The sequence below is a fragment of the Lutjanus erythropterus genome, chromosome 9 (genome assembly GCF_056507025.1).
Source record: "Lutjanus erythropterus isolate fLutEry1 chromosome 9, fLutEry1.hap2, whole genome shotgun sequence".
NCBI classification, from domain to species: Eukaryota; Metazoa; Chordata; class Actinopteri; order Lutjaniformes; family Lutjanidae; genus Lutjanus; species Lutjanus erythropterus.
This window is the reverse complement of record NC_139325.1, coordinates 39,439,742-39,466,091: the sequence shown is the minus strand read 5'-3', so window position 1 is coordinate 39,466,091 and position 26,350 is coordinate 39,439,742. Positions and strand designations below refer to the sequence as shown.

The 26,350-nt window shown below is 40.7% G+C and overlaps 1 protein-coding gene across 1 annotated transcript; it reads right to left on the bottom strand.

Annotated features, from left to right (window-relative positions):
- Window positions 1–15,895: 15,895 nt before the first annotated feature.
- hormad1 (HORMA domain containing 1) lies at window positions 15,896–25,684 on the bottom strand. The gene is made up of 15 exons (XM_084727574.1): window positions 25,637–25,684; window positions 24,101–24,245; window positions 23,925–23,988; window positions 23,206–23,242; window positions 23,015–23,035; window positions 22,756–22,782; window positions 22,578–22,645; window positions 22,006–22,151; window positions 20,713–20,870; window positions 20,426–20,491; window positions 19,899–19,959; window positions 18,051–18,103; window positions 17,014–17,097; window positions 16,592–16,642; window positions 15,896–16,205 (listed from the first exon to the last, which is right to left on the bottom strand). Exons 1-15 carry the CDS (start codon window positions 25,667–25,669, stop codon window positions 16,110–16,112), a joined length of 1,110 nt encoding a protein of 369 aa, XP_084583700.1. The 5' UTR covers window positions 25,670–25,684; the 3' UTR covers window positions 15,896–16,109.
- Window positions 25,685–26,350: the final 666 nt, after the last annotated feature.

Genomic DNA, 26,350 nt, shown 5'->3' with positions numbered 1-26,350 from the left:
CCACGTTGGGAGGATGGGCAAAATTCGATCACCTTAAACAGTTTAAGACAGAAGGCTCGGGGAGAAGCAGAAGATGATGAAAGGATGGGGGAGGATGGAAGGTGGAGGAAGAAGAAAGAAGGGGAGGAGGACAGGGAGGAGGAGGAGGGTGAGGTTAGCACTGACAACAAACCAGTGCTAATCTGTTCTCCGATCAGAGCCATCAAACTAAACGGCTCAGCTAAAAGAGAATCTGCTGGCCCATCTGGGCTGCTGAGTGACCCCCGGTGCTCTTCTGCACTTTAGAGGAGAAATACTATTCAAAAAAACCTTTGACCTCTCAGGGATTCCACTTCAGTCAGACACTCCAACAGATATTCAAACTGTAGTCATCTCATTTACTCATTTTCAGTATACAGACCCACGGAAGACAGCATCATATGTGTGGAGCAACAATCAATAGATTAGCCAATCCATCAAATGTCTGTGAGACTGACAGACAAACAACAATTTTCGTCATTTATAAAGTAAAAATGCCAAACACACGCTGGTTGTAGCATTCTCAAGTGTGCAATTTTGCTGGTTTTCTCTGTTTTAGATCAGTGTAAATTGAATATCGTTGGGAGTTGGACTGTTGGTTGGACAAAATCAGCAACTTGACAATATCATGTTGAAGCTACGCTGCGTCATGTTTGAAGTGCTGTTTATTTCTTTGGATATGTGCTGGATGCCGCAAGTAGGCGGGGTTGGAGAGAAAAAACAAATATTGGGAGCATCACTGATTCTGCCTTTCAGTTTGATTCTTGAAATTCAAAGCCCATTTGGATTTTTTTTTTCATTGAATATTGAAATTGTGACACCCCTTCCGCATTGCATTAAACAGCAGATGCACACCACACTTGATGCCAAACAACAACAGGCAGCTGCAGTGATTCCTCCCACCTCTCTCCAGATTAGGCTGACAGATTTCTTGACTTTTGTTGTTGTCATTCCTGCAACTAAGAAGATGATGCTACCTCTGTTGTGGGCTTTTGCAAGATCCCCAGATGGTCATCCAGCACGTGGCCGGAGGTGGGCCATGAAATGACCCCCCAGCTGGACACTGTGGCCAGGTCACTGATCTCTGAGTCTCCCCTGACCCCCCTTCCTCCTCCTCCTTTTTGAAGGCCAGCTGCCATCGCAGCAGTCCTATCCTAATGGTGTTGGATCGCCCCCCTCTCTACAACCCCCACATCAGCGGCCAGCCAGGCCACAAGGAGTGTCCAGCTGCCCTCTACCCCTCCCCTCCCTGAATCCACTGGCCTTTCACTGGACACAGGAGAGCCCGGGGGGGTGGGGGCAGAGTGTAAAAGGATGGGCTTGTCTGATTTGCCCCCCACCCCACCCCACCCCAGTAAAAGATAGGAAGAGGGGCAGATGAGAGCAATAGCCACAAGGATGAGCCCTGGCCACAGAGGCATGACATTGACACGGACGAAAGAAAAGAACCTTTTAACCATAAAAGTGGAATAGTCGCCTCTGGAAATCGGAGGCGACAGTAAATGTGTTTGTGAGTGCCAGGGTGTCTCACTCATTGTCCCCATTACATGTCCCATGGAGTGCAGGGGAGAAGAGGGGGGACAGGCAGAAACTAGATGGGCAGAGGGAGGGGGGTGACGCCTAAAAGCATTCTCAGTGACATACGCAGACATGCATCCACACAAAAATACTGTTCGGTTGTGTGCAGCTAATGCGCTGCTGCTTCCACAGAGCCTGGTACAGTTGGATGACTTGGCATGGGCCCACCCGGCACAGGGGGAGGTACGCCTTTGCTGGGCTGGAGCCTGGCTGCCTACTGAGAGAGGGGGCTTCTGGGTTCGCTTGCCTGGAGTAATGTCGATAAATCAATAGGACACACGTCACTGCAGGCCCAGAGAAGCCACATGAAACTGTCATTGATCGGCATAAGGTGGAGTGTGTGTGGGGAGGAGAGGGGTAAGGGAAGGGGGAGGTGTTGGGATGGGAGGGGTGAGGGGGAGGGAGAATCCAAACACAAGCAACCCAAGGGTCATCTCTTCTCTCTGTACTCCCTCTTCGTATTGCTCCTCTTTCTTCCTCACTCTCCCCTAACAATGAAGGCCGGTGCATGGATGGGGTGTCAAAGGTCAGTGCAGTGACCAGTGGCCCCTGAACAACACTGCAGAGCCACGTGCCTGTCAATAGTTCGCTGTCACAGCTCACAAAACACAGAGAGCCTCTGGTGCTGGAGGACAACCGCTGTGTTGTCCACAGTGGTGCAGCTTGCCACTCGCCGACATGCTGCGTTTATGCTCGAGTTTCACTCTGCTGTCATTCAAGCAAATCCATTGCGGTTTGTGATTTGTCATTCATGACTGCTGCATCAATGAGGATAGACCAGAATACATCAGTACAAAGGAGGGACCCTCAAAGAAATGCTTGTAAGCTGGATGCGTTGCGCTCGTGGTGTACAACAGTTTCTGAAACCGCCATTTCCTCCTCTGCAGCAGTGTCGGCAACCACAGCAGCCAGATACGGGGCCACTGACCGTAGCGAGAAGCCACAGCTGATTGCCTTCCCTCCCACTCTCTCTCGCACTCTCTCCCTCTCAATCCTGCGTTTTCAGCAGTAGTTTCGATTGGCGATCAATACGGCACATGATCAACACAGGCCCCAGATCATGATATCCATCCCCTTCACTTAGGGCCGACCCAGCTCAGCGCCAAGGCTCCGGAGCCAGTGAGCCTCCAGTTCAAAGAAGGTTGGAAGTTCAATGCCCACCACGGTCAGACAGACGGCGAGTCAGTGATTGTCTGGGTGTCAAGTTCTCCTGACAGTCTGTCTGGCTCGCCTGTTGGGTTTTGATCTGAATAAAGCTTCGGCTAACCTCCAGCAACAGCGCCGCTCCCTTCTTTCTTTCCTCACTCCTTTTTCTGTATCTACCCTGCTACATTTCTCTGCCTACAGTTGCTCATGGTGAGCTAATGGCCGGCACATTGATCATGCTTGCTCGACCTCCAAATTGGGGTCAACCACAAAAGAGGCCCCATCTCCACAGTCACGAAACAACTGCCGATTTCAAACTGTCATCTGTGCATGTTTTTTCTGAAAATAATCCAGAACCCACACACCCGGATCTGCACCTGACTGGCTGCAACCTAGTTTGCCTGCGAGCGTCCTTCAACCCACATCAGGGGGAGGAGGAGGTCGCCGAAATCCCCCCCAGAACTCCCGCCCTTGCTCCCATTTTTCACCTCTCTTTTTCCAGCAAGCTATTAACCTTTATGTAATTTCTTTAATTGTGGAAGTTGACGCTGGGCTGGAGCCCCACGTCACCTTTGCATTCATTTCCCTGACACTTTCATTATCACAATAGGTATATGAAATAGACAGGTGCAAAATGCATGGCAGCCCTCTGTCCTTGCTCGGCCGGTTGCCATGGAAACGGCTGATAGAGTAGGTTATCGATCGCTGTGTCCAGTCCCCCTCCGTTCCCCCACCCCCTGAACTGACTTTTTTTCTGCAGTGATGGGCGTGGATCAATAGCCTGTATATTGTATGCTTTTCTCGCCATTCGTCCTCCATAATAGCAAAAGAGAGATAGAGAAAAGACTCGTAAAAATGTAAGTGATAGTATTTAACGTGAGAAAAGAGGATTTGAAAAAAATTAGATGAGAAAATTAAAAGCAAAACACCTGGGGTCTGATACCATGTAAATACAGGAAAGGTGTGTTTTTGTATTCTGAGTACTGGGATTCCCTTCTATTTTATGGAAAAGGATGAAGAAAAAGAGAGAAAAGGCATGTCACAGGGGCCCTCAGCATTCCTTCTGTCTTTCTGTCACAGTCACTCCAAAACCAGCCCTTTTCTTCTCTCTGGCACAGTGTTTACACATACATGTCACGCCACATTTACCCACATATGTAAGATTTTATATCAATTTATCCAAATCTTCTCTTTTTATTCAAATAAATTTTACAATCAACCATCAGAGAGGGCCAATTCATGTCTTTAAAAACGTGACGGTGAATAGAGGAGCCGCTGCGGACCTGGGGGAGCTCGTTTAAATCTCGCCTGAGGGATCCCTCCAGCGAGGGGTCATGGTTGAAGTCATGGAGCAGCGGATTTAAAGGTGGGCGCTCCTCAAGGTGTCTCTGTCGCCCCGAGGCACGGTCATCACAATTCCAAGAGAGATGGAAATAAAAGTGCACTGAGGACACAAAGGCTTTTGGACACTTCTGGAGAAATTAGCCGGCCAGCTCACTGATGGTCAACAACCTTGGCTTAGCTACAAACAGCCCCCACCCCCTCCGGTGCACCCTTCTAAACGACTTGATCCCATACATCACAATTCATCTCACCATTTCTCCATACAGTATTGATATTACACTGACAAATGAATGTGAAACAGACAGTTTAGCTGTAATGATTCCAGGGGAGCAATCTTAAAAGCAGGAGGGCAAAAGAGAAAAGGATATTGCATACATTTTTACTCCAACCTGCCAAGCTCTCCATACATGCATCATCTCGGCACTCACATTCTCTGATTGTATAGCCATATTTACAGAAAAATGGGAAACACAACACGTGTAAACTGAGGTCCAGTCTATATGGAGAGTCAAATCGTCCATTTTTCTCCTTCAACACCAGGCTGATATTATATACAGTCTCTCCCCCTACACACATATGTCAATATGTTTGGTCTTCACTGGGAGGAATGTGCCCTGAGGCTCCCATATAAAATTAGCAGACCATTCCCATGTTGGCTCCCTTTCATGCCCCCACTTGCAAAGCGGCTGACGCCACTGTATCAATAATTCAGCCACAATTTAGTTGTAGTTGGGCCACATGTTACGGGTCAGTTGTAACGGGCACTATTGCCACAGGATGCCTGATCCGTCTGATGGGCTTGTTGGATGTTTGTGGTCAATTGGCCTGAAGTCCCAGTGTTGTGGTTTGACTAATGTAGGCCAACATGTAATCCTGCTTAACTCAGCCAAGAGCTTCTCAAAATACTCTGTATTTAAACTATAATTGTGCATTTTTCCCAGAGAAACAGCAAACACCCAGAAGTGACTTAAAGTGTAAGTTCACACGTTTAGTTTTGGTTTTATTTGCTGAAAAAGAAAACAGTTTTGTTTGTGGTGCTCAAAGAAAGTGCAACTGAAGAAATAGTCCATATTATAACTGTTGACAGTATGTTATGTGGATTATCAAGATGCTGGAATTTCTGATAAATGTTTAAATAAAATCGGATTCATCTTAATTGTATAAGAGTGTAGGCAGAAATCTCAGACACTGATAGCTCAAAATATGAAAAAATAAAAGTAGATACCACAAACAACAGTTCATGAAATCCCATACAGTGGTTGAAGGTTAGTTTGTTTACTGTTGCAGAGAAAGTTCTGTTCCAGTTAATTATGAATGATTAGAGGTAGAGGAAGGTAGCATCCACAGTGATATCCTTATTGAAAGGACAAAGAAAAGAAAGCTGGTTCCAGGAAACTATCCCAGAACAACTATAGCATCGCATCATGTGGTGTGGTGACTGTCAAGTGAGCCTTGAAATTAGACATGCATGGATTCAAGACAAACTTTATCAATTTAAAATCCAAGTCAAAAGATGTGCCTGGCTCTCTCCAACAAAAATGTGTAAGTCCAGTAGACATTTATTAAATATATCTTTTTTCCCCACACAGTGAAGAGCTGCCTGTATGTGGAGACATCAAATTGGGAAAGTAAAACTACAGTTCATGAAATCTTTTACGTTTGGTTTTAGGCAGGTTTTTGTTTTCTGGCGCGGAGTTTATTCCAAATGATTTGATTAGAGGAAAGAAGAAGGTGGGATCCACAGTGATATCCTTCATTCTTTAAAGGACAAAGAAAAGAAAGTGTTTCCAGAAATGTGACCTCACAGGACTAAATATTGTTGCTAAAAAAAGGAAAATAATAATACAAGAACAAAAACTACCTCACAACATCTAGGCTATAGGACAATCCAAAGTCCAAATCATCGAGTTTCAATGTATATAAATATATACTGAATAGTGTGGTGACTATAAAATAAGACAGGAGTTTTAACTTCATCAAAGTGAAGTGCAGAAGTAGCTGTATGTGGAGCCATCAAGTTGACAACAAATTGACACTTCACAATATAGCTCTTCCTAAACAACCACATGTGCGTTTTGAGGATTCATCCATAGAATCCGCAGCGGCCTCAAACAAGTCTTCGGGGATCATCTCCCCCGCATACATCCCACCAACACTGCTGGATGTCTGCCCTCCTGTCTTAAGCCAGCCTTGGGGTGGTGGAGCTGCTAATCTCGCGCTATAGCTAAAATGGAAATCCGCATGTGTATGTGCATGCTGGATGAGAAGAAGGGGCTGGGAGAGGAGAGAAAGTGGCTGCCCTTGCACCTTGGCGAGATGAAAAGCCCTCAAAGCCTGGAGAGGAGGAAAACACTGGCAGGGCAGAAGTCAAACTCCCAAGGCCGTCTGAGAGAGAGAGGAAAATCTACCAAACTTTTTTCTCCCCTCCGGCAGATTGTGTATGTGGTCAGACCGAAGACCTGGTGTGGAAACTCTGAGTTACTGTATACGAAATGTACATTCATCGCCGATGCAAACTTCTGGACAACTTGTGAAAGGCTTCAAGACTGCAGTGACCTGGTTTTGTGTTTAGTATTTCAAGTATGTTGAGATTTTTTTTTTCAGATTTCAGTACTGTTTTATTTATATGCCTTAGGTATTGCATCATGTAGTTTTCTTATTTAATTTTAGTCGGGCTGATGATATAATGTTACTGCATTCTATTTGGCTGGTGTGTCTGTCTTTGTGGTTGTATCCTGTGCAAAAAATAATTTTTAGGGCAACAAAATCACATTATTCACACAGTATGATACTATGACAAGATTCTGCTGATTTTCCATACATGTGATATATTGCCAGACAATCATCAATACATAAAATATCTGTACAACTGAATGAAAGTTTATCCCTCAAAGACACACAAGAAATCTACCATATGCCACATTTATTGCCACCTGATAAAAAGCTTTAAGTGTGTTTTTATAGACAAGTTTAAAAGGTCCTTAAAATGTATTTTCAATATCTACTATAAAGGACAGGCTTCTAAAGTTAGAGCTATGTTAGTAAGATCTCTGCGTTTTTTTAACTTTTATTTTTTCTGTGCTCTTCTCACTGGTTTAAACTGGACAGGGCTCTGTTGAAAAAAAGGTGAAAAGGTCAAAATTTCACCATATTACCATCAGAGTCAGAATGTGATACTTATATTGCAGTGGAGACACATAGTACCCACACAGAAGCAGGATTCTAAGTGTTTAACTATTATTAATTTATAACTGACAAAGTTGTTCTCTGACTTCAACTTCATTACTTATTCATAAATAGTTAATTTTACAGAGAAGTACTTAAAGTCCTCCTCCGCTCAAAAATGTGTTTTGCTCGTTGTTCCACATGGATGTTTGACCTTCACTGTACAGAATGATTTAAGTGCAGTTTGACACAAGAGGTTTGTGTTATATTCATCTGCTGAAGGGAGACAGAGTTTAAGTCATGTGTGTCCAAGATGATTTTCTAATCGGCCATCTTAACAGAAATGTGATGCTGGAATTTCAAGCCTCCAGTGTGCAACATAATTTGTCCAGCAGTTAAAACTTTTGCAACATAAAAATATCTGCACATTCAAAGATTCTGGATTTTTCAATGGAGTATAAGGCGTCATTTTAAGATTTTTGAACTAATCAAACTTGTGGCAAAAACACATCACGATTTAACACGTCTTTAAAAATATCTGGAAGGAATCTGAAGGCAAGTTTCCAGGTCTAAAACAACAACAAAGTTGCTATTGTAAGTTATGACCTCAGTTGTCTGGAGTAAAAGAAGGAAAAACCACTGTGTTAGTATCATAAGAGAACACTTAGCGACACCTGCGCTGGATTATTGATACTATATCACAAGAGAGCACATCATGACATATCGCATTATTGATTATTTGTCACACCCCTTTGATAATTAAGGTTAAAGACACTAAAGTGAAAATTTAACACATGCTCATTCCTTTTCTGGCATACTGTCAATATTTTCTTACGTTTCATTTAAATTCTTACAAGCTCTTATAGCTGCAATGTGAATGCTTGCCGTTAAGAAAGCAGCAGGGGAACAGTCTTCAACTTAAAATGCTGACTTACTGATAAGTTCCCACTCGCCTCAAGAATTATGTGTCAGTTTGGTGTTGGACTAATTTACCTAATCTTTAAGTTTCCTCAGATGCAGTGGAAAAGCAAAACAAGAATGCGCAAAGGTACTTTCACAGTCCCTGACAGAGATTGTGAGTTTAGTTGCTCGGACTATTTGCTCAAAAAGGGACATTATGTTATCACTTCAGCTCAGAGAGAAGCAACTAAAATAAAGGGAACTGATAAGATAACTTTATTCTCAACAGAGCCCGTGGTGTACCATAACAGAGAAGTGGAGGAGTAGAAAAATATCCTCACATTTCAGTGCTTATTCTGTGCCCCTTTCACAAATTAGTTCATGAATACTTAACCACTAATTCATTTGCTTTAGTGTTAAAAACCTAAAATTTTAAATTCATGCCTCAAGCTCTGGCAGTGTTGACCATAATAATTGTCCATTTTCTGTGTTTTTCAGAAACTACAGTAAATTCACCCATTTACAACGATCAATACAGCAAAAAATCTACTGCAGATGCCTGAACAGCTGATGCTGGAGGTTAAGTGTTCCTGAGTACACATAGAGGTATGAGTGCTACAAGAAAAAAAAAAAAAGCGAAAAGCACAGGAGTGATCTATGTCCTTAAGCACCTCAGTGTGCTTTGCTGGCACTCCTGATGAGTTGTTGCTATGATTGGGTGGAAAAACAAGTCTAAGTGATGAGGCCCTCCAGTCACCTGACCGTCAGCGCACCGTGTCTGCCGTCGCTGGCTCCCAGCTTGCCCGAGTCCGCGTGGCACGGCGACGTATTGCGCAGGTATACGGCAGTCAGTAGTTATTCATCATCCATAATGTTAACGATTACAGCATGTCGATAACAAACCCAGGAGTTAAATGAGTTTGTGCACTCAGCTACGCCTGCGCCTCGGCGGTTCAAGGTCACTCCCTCCCGTCCCTGACAGGAGGGATGATTCCCGGGCTAGGCTGCAAGCACACACATCTTGACTCAAGGTCAAGTGTGCCACTATTTAGAACAAATAGATACATAAAACACTCAATCTTGTGGGTGGGTTAAGTATGGGCCAGGACCTTGGGCTGGGATAAAGTTGGCCGGCAGCTCGTATATTTCGTCCTGTACTTGTATTTCAGCTTGACACTTTGTCACCCCACACCTCAACCCCCCCTTCTGCCTGTTTTAACGTTTTGAAGTCCCTCTTACGTGACTGAACGCGAAAAGTTAGCATTGATTTTTGTCATGTAAGAGCTCACCGGAGTGCAATGTGGATGGATCTCGAGCGTCTCAGGATGACAAACTGTGTTTATCATTCAGCCCGGTGGCCAGCTGAATTTAGACTCCGCAGCCTCCTTTAAGCTGCTCTGTCAAACATACCATGACCAAAGCTGCTATTCACCTATGGATGGTTGAAAAAACAAAAACACAGAGGGCCTTTGTGTTTGAGCAAGAGCAGGACAAGGCTAGGGCGCGTGGCGAGAGGATACACTTGATTTGGAGTCAGTTAGCAGCTCATGCCTATCGTAATGGACAATGGGGCAAGGGCAAGTGTCTCCCTCCCCTTAGCTTTCCTCTCTCCCTCTCCCTGTCTCTTGGCGTGCTTCCCCCAGGAGACACGAGCCGGGGGCTGGGCGCTCTGATGGCCAAGCGTGACATTTAAACCCCTGCCCTCCGGTAGCTTTAGAGGGGCTTTGTCGAGTAGATGGGGGGGCGCAGAGAGGTCCATCTGAGCACAGAGAAAGAAAAAAGGGGGTACGGACAGAGGCTCACCCTATAAACCCCCTATCCCTCGATACACACGCACTCCCCTCCCACCCTCCCCTGCTTCCCCCTGCAGAAATCCTCAGTGTGTCACTGCGGCGGGGGCCCCATTGTGCGCGGGCCTACCGCCGAAGAAAAGGGCCCTTTGGTGGTAAACAATTCAGCTGTCCACTCTGATCACAATGGGGGCACATCCCATTGCTTTGAGCATCTGTTTCGAGTAGGTATTGGTCCCCTCGCCGCTCGGCAGCGCTGACCATACATACCCGGTGAGCGACTAAATCCCTGAATCTGCTGGCCCACTACCACCTGCTCTCAGCCTCCCCTCCTTTTATCATTCCTTATTCGGATCAATACTGTTGACTCCACTGCAGTGTCTCTCAAAAGACAAGTTGAATAGCCTCGTGTTGGCTGTTTAGTAGGATCACATGCTTTTTAAATTGTGTACAGTGTGGAGGCCAACTGTACGAGCTGATTAAGGCATGCATGAGAGAGAAGATGCTTTTCTGTCATGACACAAGGCAGCAGGAGTTATCTGTGAGGGCCTCGTTCCTGCTGGTCATTCCATGGCTACTTATCGCCCCCTTGTGGTCGTTCAGGATATTTCATCCCTGCTTGTAAATGCATCTAGTTAAGAAATATTCACATCCTTATGTAAAAATAACACTACCACAGCGGATAAACCAAATACAAGTACAAGTCCTGCATTCAAAAAAATATGAGGTCTGCTCCGACTCTCAGTTCTTCTGCATCTAAGCTTAAAACTTTGCTTTTTAAAAGCCAATAGCAAATTAGATTTGAAACCAATCTTGAGCTGCAGCAATTAAATGGTTATTAATTGATTATTAAATAAATCGACAACTATTTTGATAGGCAATTAATCGCTTTGAGTAATTTTTTAAGAAAAAAAAAGTAAAAAACTTATCTTATTGAAGCTTCTTAAATGTGGATATTTTCTGATTTCCTTGCTGCTTTGTGACGGTAAACTGAATATCTTTAGCTTGTGGACAAAATAAGACATTTGAGGACACTGACTGACATTTTTCACCATTTTCTAACATTTTATAGAGCAAACAACTAATCGATTAATTAAGAAAATAATCAACAGATTAATAAAATTTTAGCTTTTTTTCATCTTCTATTTAATTTTACTTTTTTTTTTAACATTTTGTTTATGTGTATTTTTTTTATTCCAAGTTGTGTTTCTTTTATGTCATGTTTTAAAGCCTTTTCATGTCTCATGTATAGCACTTTGAACTGGCTCGTTGTTTAAAGGTGGTATACAATAAACTTGCCTAACCTTATCAGCAAAATATCCATTAGATTTTTTTTTTTTTTAAGTATTCATTATGCAGAATAGATAGATTTAAAGAGTGTTTTAGATCATCAGATAAATATTACTAATGCACTAATGAGATGGAGATAATGTTACCTTTTTGGATAGTCTAATCTATAACAATGCAACATATTTGATTAATTTATAGTATACTGCGCATATTGAATCCTAATCTGTAGTCTATAGCTTACAAATCAATGTAATAAAATAAAATGTACAATATTTTTTAGCTAAAGTACAGTGAAGTGAAAGTATAAAGTAGCTAAAAGGAAGAAAACTCAAGTAAAAGTACCTCAGACTCACAACGCTGTGCTTCAGAGTTCAGTTATTTTTAGAGGTTAGGGAAAAATCAATGAATCAATGTAAAAAAGTCAATAATCAGACATTTAAAACTCAATTCTCTGCATTATGATCACATTTAAACTTTGTAAGAACGGGCTGTACGTTCTTTTCAGCTGAACCAGTTGGATTGTGAAACGTAACAGATACAAATATGAGCATTGTGTTTCGGCAACAGCCGTTGGATATAATCCGACTGGTTTAAAAGCTAGCATATGGAAGTATTTGGGCTTCTATGGCATTAAAGGGAAAAGGGACCTAGACAAGAGCCACACTACATGCAAATTGTGTCCAACTAAACTAATTATGGATCATTACAAATATGCAGTGTTTTGAAAATATAAAGCAGGCACACAGTGAGAACAAATAAATTGTATAGAAATCAAAAATTCTGATGCATCAAGATACATTGAGCAGCACGAGAGAGTCCCACACCTGTGTATTTTTAACCTCTGGTAACATACAATGTGTGGCTATTTTGTGTAGGTGTGTGAAACAGTATAAGAATGTTTAATCCTCCTGGGCAATCATTAAAAAATATTAATTTTAACCTTGTAACCTGCATTTTTCCCCAGAAAATATTTGAATGACATATTTTCTGGATTTCCTCCAACACCTCTACCCACTACCTGATTCCAAAGGGTTAACAGTGAGCGGGGTACTCTGCTGGGGAAGCGCTAATCAGCTCGGAAACATTTGCTGCCCTTCTGGCAAGGTCAAAGGGGTCACGGTCCCTGGGCTGGATGTCCACTCCATCCCTCGCTCCTCCCCCTCCTAGTGTAAAGCCCAGCCCCCCCTTGGGGCCTATAGGCCCTGCAGGCACAATCACCGCAGCGCGACTATAGGCTCACAGAAGCTGGCTTTAATCTATATGGAGCCCTGGGATGGACTGCGGCTGTCTGTCCATCAGTCTGTCAGTGTGTCTTGCCTTGACCGTACCCAGGCGGCCCTGGACGTAAGCTATCGACTCAGATAGGCTGAACCCAGATTTCTGATTGGTCTGCAGAGGCGTCCGGCGGGCCCCTCCTGCTGTTTGGCCAGCTGATTGATCTGTTAACACTGGCCGCTGGACGTGTGTCCCTGAATTTAATTTCAGAATTCATTTCTGGGAGACGTGTGTGTACAGAAATGATGTAGAGTCCCAGGGTCCGAGTGAAGGATTGAGGGTGGACGCGAAATAAAATTGCAATTTAGATTCCTTTCCCCTCTCCATTGTTAGATATTTGGAACGTGCTTGACGAGAACACTGGTCTACCTTTAAAACATGTTCTTATGTTATTTTTTCATTTTCATCTCAGATGTGATTGAAAGTGGCCCATATTCAAGTTTTTGTGCCTTTGAGTGCCCAATCTCCAAGGCTTACACTCCTGTCGGTGCCAGCAGGACAATTTCTCAATATCTGTATTTTCCACTGTACATTCCTTTTTATTTTCCATGTCATTGGATACATTTTCACCTTTTGGGGGCTATTTATCGGTTCATTTCTGTGATATAGTGTTGTTGTAACGTCTACAGCAGAGATACTGGTTATCTACAACACATGACTAGACCTGCAAAGTTGCCTTTAACCTCATTGCATTTCATCACTTATCAATAGTAGAACCCCCTGCTGTCAAAATAATAAAAACTGTTGAAAAATGCCACTGGAGTCGGGCTGTGAGGTTAGGTAACCCTGATTCATTTCACAGCTCATAAAGCGCGTCAATGCGCTGGAGTGTGGGTATTGTCCACCATGGATTTCCCAGTCCATTCTGCTTTACACTCCTCCGTTATCAGAAATACCCATAAAAAACACAGAGACAATGAAATAAACGTGGTGGCCAAGACAATGCCCGTGTTCGGAAGTGAGGGCTGATTTGATGGAGTCTCTCTTTCTCTCCCCCCCTCTGGCCTGCTGCAGACACAGAGAGGTGGGGGCTGCTTGGATATGCATCACAAAGGCTTCCTGCAGTATTGATCCGCAGTGGGTTAAGGCAGTCTATCAGCAAATGTCCCTCTCTCTGGGAAAAACAATAGGAGATTAAAAACACACAGCTTGCCGGGCGGGAGGCTGCTGATGGGCCCTTATCTGGGCCCAAAGGTCACTGTGTACAGATATAATCCACTTTCACTTAACAGCTTCATTTAAGGCACCTCACATGCAAATGGTGGCATTTCGGGGTCTATTCAAAGATAGAGGTTTGTTTTTTTTCAAGAGGCCGACGGAGTTGAATTGTGTTTCCCAGAGGCAGAGCAGGAGGTTTTTACTGACAGGAAGCTGAAACTGTTAAATCTTTCAAGTGTAGAAGACGACTGTATTTCCTTTTTACAAACCAAGAAGCAAGCACAGGTGTCTGACAGCGTCTTAAGGATGGAAACAGCCTGTAAAGACGCCAGAGCTGCATTGTTGCCCTTATAAATTGCTATTTTTACATGCACACTAGTTTTCCACCATAATTCTGAATTTGATAAACAGCTAATTCCTGTTGGATATTCTGAATTAGGCCTTATTCTGCATGGAACATATTCTGATTAAGACATGTGGGATGTGCTGGTCTGGTTTTAGGAGCATTCTTTGGACATGGAAACAGCAAATTCAGAAGAGGTATTCACAGCAGTTTGTGGCACACAACCTCTTTTGCTCTGTGCTGTAAATAAACCAAACAGCCAACAGTTTGCAGGACTGGAGTAGAGTTGCGTGCACAAAAGAAAATCTCGAAATTGTGGATGGAGGGAGGAACACTACTTTTAAACATTTGATATCAACATGTTTTTAGATATGCACAAATATTGCAGCGCCTTTTCAAGAAGGTAATGAATGAAAGAGGGAGGCTGAGTTTGCACGGTCAAACAAGCCTGTGACTGGTGGAAAACTCTGAAAAAATACTATTTTGACAGAAAGAAGCTTCCATAATCAGAGAATGCACATCTGCAAGTACACAGGAATACCAGAAGAACATTCATTTTCATTAGGTATGTAAAAAACGTAGTAGGAGTAGTCTTTTTCAGAATAAGAGCAAAAACGGAATATTCTATGCATGCATAGATAGCCAATCAATTCACTTTATTTTAAAAAACATCTAAAATTTCAAAAATCTAAAACAAATGTGTATAAACACATTCATATCACACTCATTATCACCTATACTCAACATGTACAAATACACTCCTGCAGTGGAGTCACACCTAATGTGTGCAGTTGTTAACCAAAGTTTCAGCTGTGTTGTTCTGTACCGCCTCCTCTCTTCTGCACATACAGTCCCTTTACAAGGTTCCTTTAACTGCCTCCTTACAGCTAATAGAAATATGACTCATAAAATCCTGGCATGCACCACGGCACCCTCATACATGACTGTAGTCTCTGCACACTGCTCTTTTTATATCATCGGTTAGGTGTGTACAGGAGCACACAGTAAGACGCTCAGAGATACACAATCAGACGTGAATTTTCTTCTTCTCTATAATCCATTTGGTCATATGTAAAATCATGACCAAGATGTTCGACCTCAGCGCCTCATAACATACGTCACTCGTCAGTTATTTACTTCTTTGCATTAAAAGAGTTTTTTGACTATTTTGACAGCAACACAGCACAAAGAAGATAACCAAACCCTCCTCATACTTTAATAACTAAAAATTAAACTGATAACAACACCAAAGGGCTGGGCAATATATTGATGTACTGATATTGTGATATGAGGCTAGATATCATGTTAGATTTTGGATATTGTGTATTTTGATTGTATATATTGTGATATGTCCAGGTTTACACACATTTAGCTGCTCAATTAAGTTTTTTTAAAAAAACAATTAGATAATCCTTCGCTTTTAACTTTTAACTCATCTATCCTGGTCTGAGAGATGTGACGTGTTTCTCCTTAATGGTCCAAGCTGTCCGTAAACACAGCAGAGAGATGACAGGATGTTGAGGGGTCAGTCCCGAGCCTCCCGAGCACAGCAACACAATGGGAACATAAAAAAAAAAAAATACAGGGCAAGGTCTCTGCAGACAAAGACACCACCACACACTTCTAGTGGGTGAAAAGTAATAATTGACAGGGATTATATATATATATATATATGTGTTACATATTATGCCTTTAAAATACTCTGATAAAACACGTTATAAAGTGTCATAAACTGTGACACCACATGGCATTGATGCACTTTTTGTATTTTATTCAAATACCATGCTTTGTAAACACGTAACTCAGAACAGCAACAATAAAACAAACAATCATTCAAAGTCACTTGACACAGTTAAATAGCTAGTATAGTATAATACCAATAATAATACCAGTATTATAACTTCAAATATACAAACTGCCCACATTTTAGATTTAGATAGAAGAAGAGCAAACAAACAACTATATCAGCGTATTAATGCTAAAAGGAGTGAAATTCCCTTTAAAAAAAAACAGTAACATAACTTGTAATGAAAACTGAGGTTTTAAAAACACCAATGGAAATCAATACAGCGGTGCAGCTGTGTTAGCAGTGGGGTGTGAGGTCAGAAGCGCTCTTTGGGTTCGCTGAACTTGCGCTTCTCCTTAGGCGTGGAGGTGGACGGTATTTCCTGGCTGTTGGGGATGTCATACTGAGAAACCTGAAAGCAGCAGGAGAAATACGCGGTTGACAACCACAGAATTGTGTGCATCTACTGACAGAAAACATCCCACTCTGAGAAACCAAACAGATCAGTGCTGACTCATCTGTGAAACAAACAGCCTTTCCTACGCATTTTCCATTTCAAAAATCATCCGAAACCTTCTGTAGAAAAGCTGTTTATGTAAAAGTACAGCTGTTTTATCAGCACAAATAAAAAATGATGATTTTTCTCCAACAAATACAACCGCTGCATGTTGAGGGAAGAGATCTATGGGCCAAACTGCAAATACTCTACATGAAGAGCTGTCTTTATAGCCTTATAGATATAATAAATGATTTAGATTTTATTATGATGCAATCAGACTTTAAGGATGGGTTCCTCACCGCTTTGTGCTTCATCGCTGTCAGCTTGTCATTCACAGTCAGGGTTTTCTCCTGTTCTCACACACACACACCCCAAAAGCAGTCATAAGAATCTCCTGTGCTGAGCTTCTCTTTTTTCTTATTTCTTTGATGATTTCTCTTCAACATTTTCATTTTAAAGAAATCATTTCTTTCTTAAACTTTTTAAACAACAAATGACACATTCTCCAAACAAGTGAACATTTTGATGTAAATTATGATATGTAATGTATGATATTCACTTATTTACTCTAACTTTGACCACAGTGGCTACATTTACATACACAAATAAAATCCTACTGATTGGCTAACAAAGAGCCAATCATAGAGAATAAAGGTCTCAGGTCATCTAGCTGTAACAGTGTGAAGAGACAATTGGTGGCTGTTTTGAATGGCTGACTGACCGTGGTAGACTTGATGATGCGTCCACTCCTGGTCCTCTTCAATCCCATCTCCATGTCGGAGGTCTTCTTCACGAGGGTGTCCATCTGACAGGGGACAGATGGTCTGTAACGCCACCGGCCATTAAGTGCACTCAAAGTGGCCTTTTGCTTCGTGTTTACACAGAAACCGTCCTCTGCTTTGTCACACCGATGAGAAACCCTTAACAGTTTTTTTTTTTATTTATTCTGAATCGAACGCAACCAGCGATGCCTTGTGATGACAGATATTTGACTGTGCATCAATAGTTTGTCAATAGCCATGAAAACCTCAAATGCAATCAATTTGTATTTAAACACTTTTTTTTAAAGTGCTCCTGAAAAGAAGTGATGAATGCTTAGTATGTCTAGACACAAAACTGCAGACATAAATTGGCTTAACAAAAGCATTATTCCCTTTTCCCTCTTTTTTTATACATTTGTCTTTTTGCCCAAGAAGCTTTTATCTTTCATTTAGGTTCTGATTCCTCACCACCAATTTCCACCTGACAGGAGAACAATGATGAATTGAGCTGAAAGGATTAGTGTATTTTAATGTAAAATGCTGCCTTCTGCAGCAGAAGCTTAAAAATTATTTTATGTGTTTCATGTGCTCATCAGAGATCCTGCAATACTGCCGTAAAGATAGCTTGTCATTGCACCGGCTTTGCTTGTGGCACCGAATCAACCAACATTGGCATAATGCGGCCACAGTGTGCAATATTAGATGGCATGCCGGCATTTTGTAAGCAGAAGAGACATGACATTTAACACAACAGCATCAGTGTGCTGCCCTGCCGGCTCCCCCATTTTATACCAACTTTGATTCAGCTCTGTTACCACCTTCGCTGCCGGCTTAACAGCAGAACAACAATTCCATTCCATTCTGTGTTTGTTAGGACAAAGTAAGGTATACGTTTTTGTTCCACTGAGTAATTTGTTTTATACAGAACTGCAAGGTGGAAAAACTGCACTTTACCGCCTAAAAAAGGCTGTGTGAAAGGGGCTAATGTCACACCTACCTCTGTGACTTCCTCGCAGCTCTCAGTCTTCTCATGACAGCTCATCTGGATCTCTTGAGTTCACAAAAAAAGAGAACTGCCATGTTATAACACTTCAAAATTATATTCAAGGTTAAATTTTTTTAAATCATAAGGAAGACCCATGTAGCTGGATATCATTTTAAGTAGCAAACCCCAAGTGAGGCTTTCAGTTAACATTCTTTTCAAAGCCTCTGAAAACTTGGCTTGAAATAGTAAAAATCCAAATATGATGTCAAAGTTTAGTTGCTCATTAAGCATCCACAAAGATCTGAATGAAAATGAATGTTCATAACTATCAGAAAACCTGGTTTAAAAAGCTCATTTTGCTGTTTAGACCATTTTTCAAGAGCGTGTGGGTGTGTCAGCTCACATTTGATCCAACACAGAAACTAAGTAATGTCCTGGTGTGCACTGCTATAGATGTGGGCATCAGTTTACCACTTAAACAAAGCAGCCACCTAAAAAAATCAATATTGGTATGGTGTATGCTTCATTTAGAACATGCTCGCTACTTTATTTTGTCATCAGACAGCATTTTACAATAGGGAGCTGAAGCCGCTGTCTCTCTGCTCTCTTTACAACCACAGAAACAGTGTTTTTTACCACGCAGGACACGAGAGTTGCAGGAGTTTTTGTTTGTTAGTCAGTTTGTTTTACTGTTTGACTTCGGTGTGACTTCGGTGTTTAACCATGTTTTTTTGTGTCAGAACTAAGGTTACTTGCTGTGGATTGAGGCAGCAGTGTACCAACAGTTCCCATGTCTTGCGGGGGAAATTTTTTTTTTTGAGTTTTGTGGCTGTGAAGAGAGCAAAGGTGATGGCTCCAGTTCACCAGTTCATCAGTAAATGCTGTCTAACCATGTAATTTATGATCGTACGTACATAACAGTAAGCATGTAAAAAGTGTTAGAAATCACATTTAATCCTAATTTGAAATATTATCATCTAAGTATTTGTACACTTTCCTGTATCGGGTTTGAATTTTTAGATTATTTAGAATATTTTACCTGCTTTCCTTTGCTGTTAGACGACTATAGTGCATTTGGGTTTACGAAGGCTTTAAGGACCTTATGATTCCCTTTAGAGGGCCGTCCATACCAAGGACGATAATTATAACTATAATGATAACAATGCGAGCATCCATACTAATGAACAATAACATTTTGTAAACAGTGGTGTGAAGCACACACTGGGTGATCCAGCTGTGTCAGCAGATTACTGCTGGAAGCGGCACCAAGAAACAAAAAGAAAACCAGAAGGATATGTGTTTGCTATTGTTGTCGTCCACTGAAGACAAATTTTATTTATACTTATTAGACTTTGAAGTCTAATAAGTATATGAACTTCATTTTATGTGTAGTTTGCAGCCTAATATTATGTTACATAAGCCTTTAATAAGAAAGTTTAATACTACAATATTTTATGGATTTTCATTGTCTGTCTTTCTGTCGTCCATAAAGTCGGTCGGAATGATTTGATCCCAAGTGATCCCAACAATATCATTACCCACTGTCATTGTCATTACAGTTGTGGTGTGGACACTGCTATCAACTTGAGTTAGAACTAATTTTAAAACAAAATATTCATAGTCGTTGTTGTAGTTATCACTCTTGGTGTGGATGACCCTTTACGTCCCTTCATACAGTTCACTCTAAGATTACTACATATAGCTTATAGTGACGTTTAAAATGTTTAAGTAACGGGAACTTTAAAACTTTTTCATCTCAGACAACCACAGTTATTTCCTGCATTCTGCAAACATCATAGAACACGAACAGGGTTAAACCAAACGCTGGAAAAGTAAAGTACAAATGGGAGGAGGGTTTACCAGTGTTGTCCAAGTCTGTGTTCTCGTTGTTAGGCTTCTCCCCATCTTCAATCACATGACTCTGAAGATTAAAACAAGTTATGTGAACACACTGGTCACACAAAGTCAACATACTGACCACAAAATCCAACTGCCTCTGATAACACACACACTGACTCACACGTCTGACCTGTAGCTTCACTTGCATGAGCAATAATTAGGTGTTTTTCAATTCACCTGTCAATAACAAAGCTGTTCAACACAGTTTTACACTGTATTACAAAACACTTTCTTTTTAAAAACATGACTATGACCTTAAAGATGTAAATGTAGAGCATAACCTGGTAGAAAAATGGTGGTGAAACTGATAATAAATGCAACTAAATGCACAAAATAATATTGGCTTATTTGAGAATTAAGAGGCATTACATCTTTAATTCCCAACCTCATTTGCGTCATTGTTTTTTTTCACGATTATTTGATTACAAAGATCGCTTTGTTCTGCCGAGAGAAAACAAGCTTTATGTCTGAGCTGTTTGTGTGCTGACCTGTGACAGGACACCCTCCTCCATCTTCATAACCCACTTCTCCGTCACATGAACACTCTCCTCCACCTGCAGACATTTAGCAACATGCCAATCAAGAAATCAGCTCCTAGATGTGCTGACTGTAGTAAAACTTGTTGTAGATAAAAAACTATCCACAAAAGACAGTAAATATATTGGCTTACCGAGCTCTAACATGATGTATTAGGGCACATATAAAAGGTTTTTAAAAGGCTTCCCTCAAGTGAGGTTTGGCATTTCTATTCATTTCTGTCCCTCCTTTCATTCACCTGCTCCAGTCTCTGCCTCTCTGTGACCATGTCCAGCTTCAGAGTGTGGAAGGGAGTGACCACATCGCCCATGGTGAGTTTGACCGGCACCTTTTCAAACACAATAGTGTCGCTGTCAGCCTCCTTGAAGCCCAGCGGCTGGTAGTCCTGAGGAGTGACTGGAAAATGGTCAAATAGACAGATAACGAAACAAACAGTGAGACAGAGACAAACAAAACCTGAACAAGAAGGAAAAAAGGTTGACAAATACCAGTCCTGTACACACACACTTTCTCATTCTAGCACATTTCTTCCAAAAACTTTTTACAAATGATTTGCCAATATAATATAATCAAATATGTCTCAATATTTATAACCACAGTTTAAAAACGCCCTGAAAATACTCTGTGTGCAGACACATGAAACACTGTACAAGCAGAGTTTCTACTTCAAATCCTACAAACAAGACTGATAACTATGCAGCAATGTGGAGCTTTGTGAGTATCAGCAAAGCCATTTAGTGGAACTTGGTGATGGTGATGGATGGACTTTAGGTAACAGTGAACCTTCAACTTTGATCTTTGACTACAAAACTCTAATCTGTTCATTCAGTTCTTCTCCTACAAATGTTTTCTTCTTGAAAGAAACAAAACACTTAATTTTATGGTGTGAATCCTCCATGTCCAGATGTTTTTGTTCCAAGACTTTTATTTTGAAATTGAACTTGGCTAGTACGTGCTTCCTTTTCCTATCGTTGTGTTCTTAGCGATGGAGATTCAGGAGTGACAGATGATGTGCTGTCAGGCTCATGTAGCACAATAACATGACTCTCTCTTGTTTATGATGTTGCACTGTATTGTTGACATTAAATGTGTTTGTTTTACAGCTGTAATGTATACAAGCTGTTTCAGTCGTTGCTGGCACAGAGGCATAAAATAAAAACCTATTTATTTCCCGTTTAACTTACAAATTACCTAAAACTTTTAATTTTCTATCTGTGTGTATTTCTGCACTTTGTCTCTTTGAAACTGGTTTCCCCACCTCTTCTTAGGAACCGCCTTACAGCAAGACACTGAACCTTTAATTACACATTCCAGTCAGTTCAGAGAATCCGACAAATGTTTGAAATGTGACATAAGGTTTACACAAAGCTGCAGCACATGTAAGAGAGCTCAAGAAGCAGTGCAGGTAATGATATTATAGGTCACTGAGTCATTGGAAAAAAAACGTGCAAAGTTTCAAAATATTTTCTCAGTGTAATTTTAGTTGCGTTCATAGAGAATTATGCATATGGTTGGTTTGTGTGTTTGTTACCATCATCATAATAAGCCAGCTTCATGTTGAGGCAGATATTGTCTGGCAGAGGACCCAGGTTCTGCATCAGAGTGTAGAGCTTCCTCACCAACAAGATGCTGGCCTTCTTGGTGTTGCCGCACGACATCGACATGTTGATGTCAATGCTGGTGAAGAAAAGAGGCACAATGAGAAATGAACATGAACCATCAGACTGAACCTGCTTATGTGTGACTCTTTCAGCCACTTTGCCAGTATGGTAGGGTTTTGGTGTGTTCTGAGGGGAGACAGCCACTGGGCATGGTGGATTACAAAGTACAGTCACACCTTACTAAGACTAAAACTACTCTGAACTCCACCTGTTAAACACTGTTGTAGAACAGCATTGCAGTGGCTGATTTGAATATTTGACCTTTTAAAGTCTGCCAGGTCCATCGTTGAAACAAGTGAGTCACAATTACACAGAAAATCAAGTTACTTCCTGATATGCGAGTAGCCATCTTAGAGATGATTCATATTTGTATTTTCCTTTTGTAATTTTCCTGCATTCATATTAGGATTATTCAATGTCTTATGAACTAAAAAAAATCCACCTTTCAAAGTCCATCTGTGCTCCTCTGGTAAAGTACTGGATCCTAAACTGGTAAAACTCAGTCACTTTCTGAAGGACAAACAAGACAGGTGTTATATATGAGATACACAGTAATCATATAAACAGCTGCATAGAAGCTTAGCATTGTTAAACATCAACAATGGCAACCTGCACATTACCTGAGGGTTCTCTGGGTCAGTGTAGATCTAAAAATGGGTCAAATGGACAAAACATCAGCTCCATTAAATATTTCTTTCAGGCTTCATAAAAGACTTGATGTTGCATAACTTCAGCTCAAAAAGTGAGTATAGCTACAGTTCCTATTTGCTTGCTTATCTCTTTGCAACTGTGACTTTTCTCAAGCAGGCTCCTCAACCCCATGTGTTTATCACGATCATTCAAAAAACACACAAAAGCAAAGATTAGCAAAATACTCACAGACATAATGACTGTTCGCAGCTGGTGGGGAAAAAAAACAACTATGAACCACAACAGTTATGACGAAACACAGGAAAACTTGTGAATACTTTGCTACTTTGCTAGCAATGTTAATGTATGTTATGTCTAATTCATAATGACTTATTCAGATGTATTACAGAAACAGATGGAAAAGGTTGGATATAACTTACAAACTTCTTCTGAATGGCCTCAAAGCAGCCCTCCATCCTGAAAAAAGACGCATCTAAATATCAGTGACATGTTCTCACACATTTTCCCACATACACTATGTTGATTTACGAGGTCAGGGTAAGCCCCAGGTCATTGGGATAATGTTTTGATATTTGGGTGCGGGTGTACTGCATATGATAATACAGGTTACACTGTAGACTACAATACACAGAAGAACAAAAAAAGAAAAAAAAATACAAAATTGGTTAAGAAAAAACTTAAATAAGCACTAACAAAACCTTTTGCATTGCTGAAACTTCAACAATAAAATGATCCCTTTATGAACCTAAATATCAAGGTATTAAAAATAGTATTAGAAATAAATCACTTGACATGCGTCACTTGATGGTGTACTAGCAAGCATTCTTAAAAGGTTCTACAAATCATACCATCACAGTAAAATATTTGTTTCCAGAGATAAGCTTACAGTTATGAATCACAAATTTCTGATCATTCATTCATTGTTTTTCGCTGACTGAAAAGAACAGATAATGTTTATAGATGGTTGGTCATCATATCATACTATATGTGTCTTTGACAAAGTCTCAGTGTGTGTAAGTATTTTCTGAAAGCACTTAACATATTGTCATATTATTATTACAACAACATCAAATGCTGTTTTTTCTAGTGACCCTGATCAATGACTGTGGCCAGCAAGTGTTTAGTTGTTGTTTTATACCATTGAACAATCTGACTTGCACCAGGACAGCTGTGCTCCTCTCTAAGGATCATCACTTTCTGATCTGTGCGAAGAAAAGAAAAGAAAAGAGGTAAGAATCTGCTTTGTAAATAATTCCAACTGGTAAATAGACCTTGGAACACCACTGTCAAAGAATTTTCAATGTGTAATCTAACCTTCCACATATTTGCTCCCGTAGGCTTTCTCTGGGAAAAGGCCCCGGAGATATGTGATTCCAGACACTGCGATGGCCAGGAGCTTCTTTATAACAACAATGGACTGCTGCTCTGACAGAACCTGATTAGGCAACAGCTGAGTATCCTGCATGAGTGAAACAAGTTCATCACAGACTGAGTACTGCTTACTGATCACAGTTAACTCAAACACTACAGCTCTGCCAACAGGTGCATCTGAATGAGTGAACCCACAACATAAATCATAACATGTAAAATACTAATTTTAGTGATAATATAAATAAAACATATAAGAAAACATTAGTAATGAGAATGTTAGGTTATCTGTTCATTGTTGATGTTCATATACCTATATACCCTTTCAGAAAACCTGGGTTGCATGGCTTCGTAACAATTAGCATTTAGCAAAAAAAATAAATATGCCAGTCCTGGTGGTGATAACTATATTACCCCAAGACGCAACCAGAAAAAGATATTTACCTGTGGAACACACTAGACAAGCCCTCCTTTCACCACAAGCCAAGTACTCTCAGTTGTATCTTGTGATGAATATAAGGAACTTGCACTATAGATTTTTTTCAGCCAATACTAGTGCCGTTAACAGAGCGTTTTGTCTAGGAATTAAATGCTTTGACACAATCTGTCAAATCCAGACACAATTAATAGTTTAATTTAGGCCTGGGTGATATAGCTGAAAAATCTACCACGATAGTGAAGTTTCATATTGGTCGATATCAATAATTATTGATCGTATAGGTTGTGACTGAAAATGTGTTGTGCACTCCACGGGGTGGAAGCAGCTACAGTGATAAAATGAGTTCTTTGTATTACTGCTGGGCAATATAGACAAAATAAAATATCACAATATTTTTGACCAAGTATCTCAATATTGATATAGAACCATCTGGTAAGTTCAGAAAATATAAAAACATGAAAAATCGTTTTACTGTAATGCAGCCTTTAAAAACAGGAATAGACAACACTTATGCCACATCATGATATAACAATATCCTAAATCTATCATAATATCTAGCCTCATATTGCAGTATCATATAATTCAATATATTGCGCAGCCCTAGTTTCATTAGTGGAATAATGACTAATTTAAGTAATGAAATTAATATAGCTTAGTGAGGTAACGTTAAATGTGTAAAGTACCATAAAAAGAGAATTAATGAAGATAAATTATTATTATTTTTTTTAAAAGTACTTCTTCTTCTCTGCCTGTAATGGCGGATGGCAAACCAGCGTGTACAGTCGTACACCGCCACCTACTGTACAAGAGTGTGTAACCTTATCGCTTTATGTACAATAAATGTACTTAATCTAGGGTACAATAACTAATATTACTGTCATTAACATGGAAAAATGGGGAACAGCATAGATTAACTGAAACTGTAAATTACAAGGTTGTACTTGCCTTATAGCTCAGCAGCTGTGAGTTACTCTAGCTAACTGTGTTTGCCATATCACAATACACTGAATCTACATTAGCTAAACAGTCGGGAGTAAACTTACCTGTGAAGTTCTCACTTGTTGTACACATGCCATTGTGAGAGATCACCATATAAAAGCTGCAACGAACAGAGAGAAATTATGTGAAGTGGCTGACAAGACTGCTTTAGCTAGTTTAGCACCAGTAAATTACATTACTGTAAACTACAACTAACGTTAACTGGCAGGTGACATATTAGCTAGCCAACGTTAGCTAATTAGTTACCCTGTTAGATGAACGCAACCACCTGCTAAAACAGTTTTGCCCCACTAGGAAAGCGCTGTCTCTTTGTATTGTTACTAACCTAGCTAACTTTAATAATAAGCTTGTACTTATATAGCAACAATAAAACAATATTTTGACAAACAGCAACACAGTTTTTCAGATCTAGACGCAAGCTAGCTAGGTATTAAAGTTCGATCGGTGTTAAAGTAACACTGCCGTGTCTAGAAGGTAACTCTTGATTCGCGAAAGTCTCTTTGAGACGTTGTTTCTTCACTGTTCACTAATTATGTTTTATAAGGTGACTACGCTGTGGTTAAAATCTCTGTAAATTTAAGGACAAAAAGGCTTGTTTACGGTCAGGGAAAGTTTCTGCTTAACGGTACAATGATAAATCTCGCGAGATCTGTCGCGGGTCTGGGGTTCCATTCTAAACACGACCACCAACCGTTCCCGCTAATTGTTGGACTGACGTTTTATTAACAGCACGTCCAACAAGTAGCCAATCACAGAGC

What these genes read in the sequence shown, in the direction of transcription:
- hormad1 (XM_084727574.1), bottom strand. Translation starts at nt 25,669, where the DNA reads ATGGCATGTGTACAACAAGTGAGAACTTCACAG. An exon ending in AACAAGTGAGAACTTCACAG is followed by an intron (nt 24,246 to 25,636) that starts GTAAGTTTACTC and finishes TCACTCATGCAG; the next exon opens with GATACTCAGCTGTTGCCTAA. An exon ending in AGGCCATTCAGAAGAAGTTT is followed by an intron (nt 23,036 to 23,205) that starts GTAAGTTATATC and finishes TTTCCCCACCAG; the next exon opens with CTGCGAACAGTCATTATGTC.